This window comes from Astyanax mexicanus, chromosome 15, assembly GCF_023375975.1.
Source record: "Astyanax mexicanus isolate ESR-SI-001 chromosome 15, AstMex3_surface, whole genome shotgun sequence".
Classification (NCBI taxonomy): Eukaryota; Metazoa; Chordata; class Actinopteri; order Characiformes; family Acestrorhamphidae; genus Astyanax; species Astyanax mexicanus.
This window is the reverse complement of record NC_064422.1, coordinates 24,416,888-24,425,224: the sequence shown is the minus strand read 5'-3', so window position 1 is coordinate 24,425,224 and position 8,337 is coordinate 24,416,888. Positions and strand designations below refer to the sequence as shown.

General features: G+C 35.9%; 1 protein-coding gene across 1 annotated transcript; it reads left to right on the top strand.

Annotated features, from left to right (window-relative positions):
- Positions 1-1,618: 1,618 nt before the first annotated feature.
- Positions 1,619-7,116, top strand: aqp8a.2 (aquaporin 8a, tandem duplicate 2). The gene is made up of 6 exons (XM_049464887.1): positions 1,619-2,220; positions 3,608-3,734; positions 3,839-4,053; positions 5,186-5,320; positions 5,430-5,544; positions 6,186-7,116. The coding sequence occupies exons 1-5, from the start codon at positions 1,964-1,966 to the stop codon at positions 5,470-5,472; spliced, it is 777 nt and encodes a 258-aa protein (XP_049320844.1). The 5' UTR covers positions 1,619-1,963; the 3' UTR covers positions 5,473-5,544; positions 6,186-7,116.
- Positions 7,117-8,337: the final 1,221 nt, after the last annotated feature.

The window sequence follows — 8,337 nt, the reverse complement described above, 5'->3', positions numbered from 1 at the left end:
ATTACATATTATATTACATTATATTGTATAATAATATATAAACTATAGGCTATCTCTAAGCTAATATTAATGTAATATAATCTAAAATTACATCAATGCAACTGTGATTTAAAAAAAAAAAGAATAGCAACAAAAATGCTATTTTTAGACCAGGCCTGCGGGCTACTCATAAGGTCCTTGCGGGCTACCTGGTGCCCGCGGGCACCATGTTGGTGACCCCTGCTCTAGAGAGTCACTCTGCCTGTTGGATACCTATGGGTAGGGGCTGTTTCTCCCACTACCTCAGTGCCAAGAAGGAAAAAAGTCTTTATTCCTGTGTTCCATTATTCTTGAAGCATGGTGATATAAAGCTCATAGAGACTGAGGTTCCAGATTTGATGTGGGTTTATAAAGGAGGCTACTAAATAACGTAGATAAGTTTTAGTTCCCATTTGAGATGACGAAATCAAGTAAAAAAAAAAATATATATATATGTTTGCTTTTTTGTCCAAAGTGGGTGCATATTACAGTTGGCTTGCATATTTATTTATTTCGGTACATAACATAACATTGACATTTTATTATGTTAGGTAAGTGTTAAGCCCATACCCCTGCAATCCATACATAAAAATGTCAGCTGCAAAGTCAACATTTGTGTAATGTCACACAAACACATTTTCTTATATATTTCTTATATCTGTTTCAGCTTATTAAATTTTAACCCTGCCAATTCACACTGAAGTAGGGTTGCACAATATTTAAAAAAATTACATTGCAATATATTATCTTTTTGACGTGTATATTGCAATATTATAAAACTAACCAGAAAATTCTTGCTCTAAAGCGACAGTGCTATCCACAACATAAAAGTTGTATGGCTTGCAATTTGAATAATGTGCTGAATATTGTGCACATGACAATGTTAAAAAGTTGATTTTGTATTATGCAGCCCTTACAATGAAGTTATAGTGCTTCAACCTGGAATTCGTAAACAGCCTGTCAGAACAAAGATCATTTGCATGAATCTTAAAGGAGAAGTCTGGTGTAAAAATGACTTTTGGTGTAGTAAAACATGATAAAAGTACTTACCTTTGATGAATAGCACACCTTTCTTCTCCCACAGCGTTCCGAGATCCAGACATTTTAACAGTTTGTCCAAACACCCTTCAGACTGGGTGACACGGAGCATAATTTGCCCCAATAAGTCGCTCTTTTCACTGTTATCCAGACTCAAAGTAGCTCCACACCTCCTAGCTAGAATGCGGAGAGCCCTGACATTTAAAACGAGGCATTAATTCCTTTTAATAATAACTTTTTAATATGCTATGCATCAAAGGTAAGTACTTTTTATCATGTTTTACTACACCAAAAGTCAATTTTACACCGGAGTTCTTCTTTAAAAGCACAGTAACAGAAAATGTCTGTTTAATTCTAAGATTAAAAATGTGTAAATGGTTGTGACAAAATGAGTTATTTTTGGGACAAAAAAATTACTTCGTAACTATGTGTATGTGGAAAATGGAGATGTATACCATCACTTCGAATACCTATATTTCAAAGCATGTTACATACCTTTGCACCTTACCCATAACATATACACATTTAGAAAGTATTGTGTCGAAACTGCACTGTCCCATCTGTCATATTTACAGCATTTATTGCATTGATTTGGTTTGCACATTTGCAGTTTATATAGCATGTATTGTATTGCCTTGTATTTGTTCTGTTTGTCTTGCAAAAGCCTCCTTTTCTTTAACTTAAAAATCCTCCTGCCAGGTGTTTGATCTTACCTGCAAACATTCCTTGGCTGTTTGTATTGTTACGCCAGCCCATGCAGACTCTTGCAATCGAGGTCAAGGTGCTAAGAATAGTTATTGAATCAACCTGGTGGTAATAAATGGGGCTACTTGAGGATGTCAGCACAGATAAACTGTCAGTTACTGCTTGGACTTGAAGCAGGTGAACCAGGCAGACATACAGCAAAATGGAAGAGGAGAAAATCGAGCTAAAGGAGGCGGACAAAAGCTCAAAGGAAAACCTCAAAAAAGCAGCAGGCAGAACACCCAACATGTATGAGAGAGTGATTCAGCCGTGCATTGCAGAACTGGTGGGAACCACGTTTTTCGTCTTCATTGGCTGTGTGTCAGTGATCGAGAATGTGGAAGCAGCAGGACGACTGCAGCCAGCAATCGTGCATGGTCTGGCAGTGGCCGTGATGGTGGCGTGTATGGCTGAGATCAGGTAAAAAGCTTTCTTTCATTGCTTTATTAATTCATTATCAGCAATTGCTGGCAGAACATGAAACACTTTTATATATTTACATTTACATTTTAGATTTTTTTTCTGGAATTACACATAGTTTCACAGCAATTTCCACTCCCTGCCAAAAAACCTCTTAGTACATTTTATTGGTTACCATAATGTCACTTATAACTTTACTATGCAAAAAAGCCTTATGTGGCTTCTCTGGACATGGCCAATTTGATCAGTATTTTAAGCTTTTTCTATAAAAGAAACACATGTTCCAGACCTATGTCTAAAAACCAGGGCCTGGGATGGCGGCATTGTTGAATAAAAGTAAATTGAGATTTCAGAGCAACATATGCTGCCTTTAAGACAACATTTTTCTTAAGATGTCCATGCATGTTTTAACAAGACAATGCAAAACCATGTGCTGCATACATCATGAGTTCATGGCCTTGCCCACCTTGGCTCGGGACCGCCCACAGACAGAGCTGAAGCTGGGCTGCAGCAGAGCAACACAGTCTCGTCAGCTAAAGAGCTTACAGCTCTGTATACACCAGCTAGTTAACGTTATCTATCTTGTGTAAGTAACTATAGGTTTACATAGAATCTCTGGTTGATTCTGCTTTTTACCGATACCTTACATATACACTAGAGAAGCATGTTTTGACACGGTCCGAAGAGCCACTTGGCCGCGTGGAGAGCGGCGGTGGGCAACCTCCATGTTCTCTGCTGCAGTGCTGTTAGTCAATCAGAGGCGATATTTTTGCATGTATGAATATTCATGAGCAAGAGCTGAAATCCTGTCCTTCTTCAGAGACCACTTATTCAGTGACCTAAAGCAGGATTTTACAGAAACACTGGAGCACTTTTTCATTCATACTAGAGCCGGAGCATTCATTCATACTAGAGACCACAACTGGACATGTTAAAATGAAACTAAGCACCAAGGCATGCAAACTGCTTTCACAAACATTAGTGAAAGAATGGATTGCTATCAGGAGCTCAGAGAATTACAGTGTAGTACCGTGATAGGATGCCACCTGTGCAAGAGGTCCAGTCGTGAAATTTACTCACTACTAAATATTCCACAGTCAACTGTCAGTGATGTAACAAAGTGAAAGCAACTGGGAATGAAAGCAACTCACACAGTGTAAGTGAAATGAGGTGCCTAGTGTGCAGATGTCACCAACTTTCTGCAGAGCCAATTCTTCTTCCTTCCCCCTTATAAACCCCAGATTCCACCTACTTCCTGCCAGCAGGACTATGAGAACTGGAGATTTGTAGGCACTTATTAAAGGTTTTTGAACAGCCACTTTAAACTAAATTATTTTTGCAACATAGTGTCTCCATTTTAACCTAAATAATTTGTTTGTTTCTGCAGTGGATCTCATTTCAATCCTCCATTCACCATTGGCATTTTCCTGTGTGGAGGAATACAGCTGCCTATGGCTATCTTTTACCTTATCAGCCAGCTTATTGGAGGTGTGATTGGTGCCGCTATGTCAAAGGTAGATTCAGCAATGCACTTAATGCACATATCTATTATTATCTATAAATACCTGTCTATTATGATCATTCAAATTAACCATATTGTATATGACACGTTCTTCAGGTTATGACATCAAGTGATCACTACCTGAACGCCACTGGGGCAGCTTTTACTATTCTAAAATCAGACGACCAGCTTGGAGCAGCCATCTTTGCTGAGATAGCCATGACGTGCCTGGTGACTATGGTGGTGCTGCTGGGGGCGGTCAATGGCAAGAGCAAGAGCCCCCTGGTGCCTTTCATGGTGGGCTGCACTGTGATTATCAATATCTTGGCTGGGTAAGTTTTCGTAGTTTAATGACAATGGCATCATTAAACTACTTTTTTGTTTTATGGAAGGAGAATGAGCTTTATCTTTTTATTATATCAAGGTTTCAAGAGCTTTAAAGTAGCAATCATTACTAAATGAAAACAAGCAAAATGACTACAGCAGTCAAATTTCCATCCCATTCACATGGGTTGCCAGATTAAAGGAATGATGAGTCACAAGTAAATTTTGCAAGTTGCAAAAATTAATCTCAGGTAACAAAATATATATATATGTATATTAAAAAAACACTGCCCGTCCACACTAAAAACTGATTGGCTCACTCACAGAGTCTTTGCAGAGAACAGGCCAAGCAGAAAACTCTTTTTTGTGCATGGGCTTTATGAATATGCACACAAGGGGAGCGCTTTCGCTCCATCTCCCACGCCCTCTCTATTACATTTGCGATTGAGTAAAAAAGTCTGTGTCGCCTGCGTGCCACGTTCATTTTAGATTCTGGGAAATTGTATCTGATTTGCGGGCATCAGGGAGCCGTTATTGATATGCGGTAGACTCCCGCAACTTCCGGGAGATTTGGGTTGTCTGGTTACTATTTAATATGGAGTTGAATGCTAAAGATTTTGATAGATTACCTAGCTCTCATTAGTGAACCTTAGCTAAGTGATTACTTGCTGAGCAGAAAATAAGCCAACTTGACATGGACAGAAGAATTCCTGCGAAAAGCGACCAAACAGCCCAGTTTTTACAATGAAGAGATGGTCGTTCGAGCACACTGGTATTTTTAAAAACAATATTTTGTCCCTTATTCATTCAGAAATGCTTTTGCTTTCATTTTAGAAACAAAATAAAACAGACTGCCACTTTAAATACCAAACAACTTTGGAAATGGAATGTCCCATCTATTTGGCATCCACTATCAAGCCTCACTCAATTTCTAATAATTCACATCGCCTTACCATAAGCACACTAGCCAGTGTTCAACTTCGCTCACAAGATGACAACTCACAACTTATACAAGTGGGGTGTTCTTAAGCCATGATCGATGTACATACTGCTATTCTATAGCTTTAAACATGTCAGTAGTCAAACTGGCTTTATAAGACTGTACATGGAATTTAGATTTAATATGTATTGGTATTTTAGGGGGGATGTGTCAGGAACCTGTCTGAACCCAGCAAGAGCTTTAGGACCAGCTGTGATGGCTGGCTACTGGACGTATCACTGGGTATACTGGGTGGGCCCTATCAGTGGGGGTATAATAGCTGCAGCACTTGTAAGGTGAGTCTGATTTTTTATTAGAGATTTCTATTTTTTCTTATTTTTTTGTTTGCTTGTACAGAATGTACAAGTGTTCTCAATCTAAGTTTATGCTACAAACTTCTTTCAGGCTTCTGCTGGGGGATGAGAAGATCCGAGTAATATTGAAATAACATCTTCATGACTGCGAGTTTATTGCAAATGTATGTAATGTCATTTCACGTCCTTCAATTGTTTTACCAGTACACTGTAAAACCCGATAAGTTGACTGAACTCAAAACTTTTGTCGTAACCGATTACCTAATAAGTTTTAAGTTCATGTAAAATATTTTTTAAGTACAGTGAACTTAACAAATACATACACAAACATATTTAAAATTAATATTTTCCTGAACTTGTATTTAGTCTTCTTTCTGGTTTCAATCAACTATTTGTTTTAAATACACATAGAAAAGTAGATGAAAGAAAACAGTAAACAACTAAAAGTACTGAGAGCACAGCGAGAACACAGAGTCACTGCAGCTCAGTAAATGAGGCTTGTTCTACAGCCTACAACACAGAGAGCAAGTATTTAATTATAATATGTGATCTACAAGTTTACCTAAGGTAGCCCCGGGTGAATCACTACACACTGATGGTGAGTGTCAGTAACTGTTGGACACACCCAGTATGCAAATAGATCGTGACAGAAGCCAATGGAAAAGAAGCTGTTAATGGCAACAGACTAAACTCAGTTATTATAAGTTGGTTCAACTCAAAGATCTCAGTTTTAATGTATATATGTGCCCACAACGCAAAAAAGTTGAGTATTGTTTAGAAATCTCCAATTTTGTGTAAAACAGACTTAATTTATTTGAGTTCAAACAACTTCTGGGTTTACAGTGTAGATGTCAGTATCACTGTAAGGCACTGTTTTTTCTTTTTTATTTAAGCCTCATTGTGACCATTTACTTATCTTTCTTTTCCTGAATGCTTGAAACAACAAACAAAACGTTGGGCAGATATTTGACACATTAGGCGGTATGCAAAAGTTTAGGCACCCCTGTTAAAAATGTTGTTTTTGTAATAAGTTGGGTGAGATGAAGATCCTGATGCTGGGAAACAAATCATTTGAATTGGAGAAGTTAAAGTAACTTTTTGCAGCCCAAAGGACACCTCTCTTAAGCACTTGGGAGGATTACTCTCATGCTTTGGGTTTTTATTATAGCCCAGGGGATGGCACAGGGAACATTTTCAGTGTTATTTTACTGGATTTTTGAGTAATGTTATGTTTTTAATTGTCTTCAACATTTTTGGAAATCTTGCACTGACTGAACTATTCACGGTAATTGATATTTTAACCTCGGGTGCCATTTTTTTTTTACATGCCACAGTAAATGTGTAGTCAATTGGGGGCTAAAAAATATTTCTAAAAAATACAGTTTTTTTTTGTTAAGCAATACATTGTTGTATACAAATATGTAAAGAATTCAATCTGTATTTTAAAGTAAAAAAAAAAAGATTACTTTATCTTGTTTTGGAGCAAAAATAAATTCTAATTTTGGGAAAGGTCAAAGGAGCAAAATATTTAACACATTAAAAATCCAAATAATAATACAATACTTAATATATTTAATACTTACGTAATGAATTGTGTAGTCTGAATGTATTATAAATTTATATAAAAGTTCCCCTTATTGAAATATCAATCATATACAAAATTTCATTTTTTCAGTTTTAAAAAGTTTTGTATTTTTGTAATAAACGCACAGAAGACATTAGTATGTTTGGTAGACTTGAGTAGAGTTGGCTAATAAAAATTACACATTTACTTTTAACCAGTATGTGTTTTCTTTGAGCACATTTATTAAAAAAGTTAATGTTCTTTTTGTTTTACTCTCTCATCTAAATCGTGATCAGTTTACAGTTGAAAACTTTGATTCAGATTTTTTGTGTTTTTGTCTTAATTTCGCATAGTCGCTTAGACAGAACTGTAAAATCGGGTGTGTTACATCTGGACTGGTGCCAGTAAACGTTTTTTCGGGGTTTTGGAGCCCCGAGCGTCACGTCTCCGTGTCAGCTCCTGATGAAGGAACGCGCTGCTCTCAGAGTCACGTAGACACTGATTCAGAAGATCGATATGATTCCGGCGGGCTGGTTAACATCTAATTATCCATTAATAAATAGTCGCGTCTAATGAAACACAACAGCAAGTTAACATTTTAAAACCTGTTCACTGGTCTAAAACATGTTTTTTTATTTTCTTGCACAAATAGCTTAAATTGTACAGAAAATAAATAAAAAAAACATCAAATGTTAAACATAAGTAAATACTGTAAATATATTTTTTAAGTGAAGACTGAGGTTAATATGAATCAATCTGGAAAAAAGAAAAAAAGAAAGCAATGCTTGCTTTATGTCCGTGCTGAGAAAAATAAAATTTTAGTTATTTTAGAAAGAATAAAATATTTGAATACATCATGCCTCATTAATACGTACATGGGTCATACACAGCGTTAATTATCCGAATCCGAAACGAATCTTGTGTAAGTTTTAATTGTATTAGTTGTATTTTCAAGCAATAGTACAAATCATTTTCAGAAACACTTTTCAACATTTTAATGCAGGATTAATGATTATTACTTATTAGAAAATTATTGCGGACATAAGAATAACGGCACATTGTATTTAATATGTTTATATGTTTATAAGAATTTGAACAGGTACATACTTTTGTTCCCGCCTGTATAATTAAGAATTTAAAAAGGTATTAAAGCTCAGTAAATACACGATATAATAATGACCCTTTACTGGCTGCCTTTCCAAATGTATTTACATTTAAATTAATACTCTACATGAAACTAAATTAAATATCAATTATTTAATGTGCTATTATTTTTGAAATTAAATGGAATTAAATCTACATTCATTTTAGAATGTAACGACAATAAAAAAGAAATAAAGAAAGTCTTATAATATAATTAAATGTTTTGTTAAAAACAAGGTACACGTGCTAATATAAAAGATCAGAAAATGATAATAAATGTACATAAAATTTT

What these genes read in the sequence shown, in the direction of transcription:
- aqp8a.2 (XM_049464887.1), top strand. Translation starts at nt 1,964, where the DNA reads ATGGAAGAGGAGAAAATCGAGCTAAAGGAGGCGGACAAAAGCTCAAAG. An exon ending in TTGGTGCCGCTATGTCAAAG is followed by an intron (nt 3,735 to 3,838) that starts GTAGATTCAGCA and finishes CACGTTCTTCAG; the next exon opens with GTTATGACATCAAGTGATCA. An exon ending in ATAGCTGCAGCACTTGTAAG is followed by an intron (nt 5,321 to 5,429) that starts GTGAGTCTGATT and finishes AACTTCTTTCAG; the next exon opens with GCTTCTGCTGGGGGATGAGA.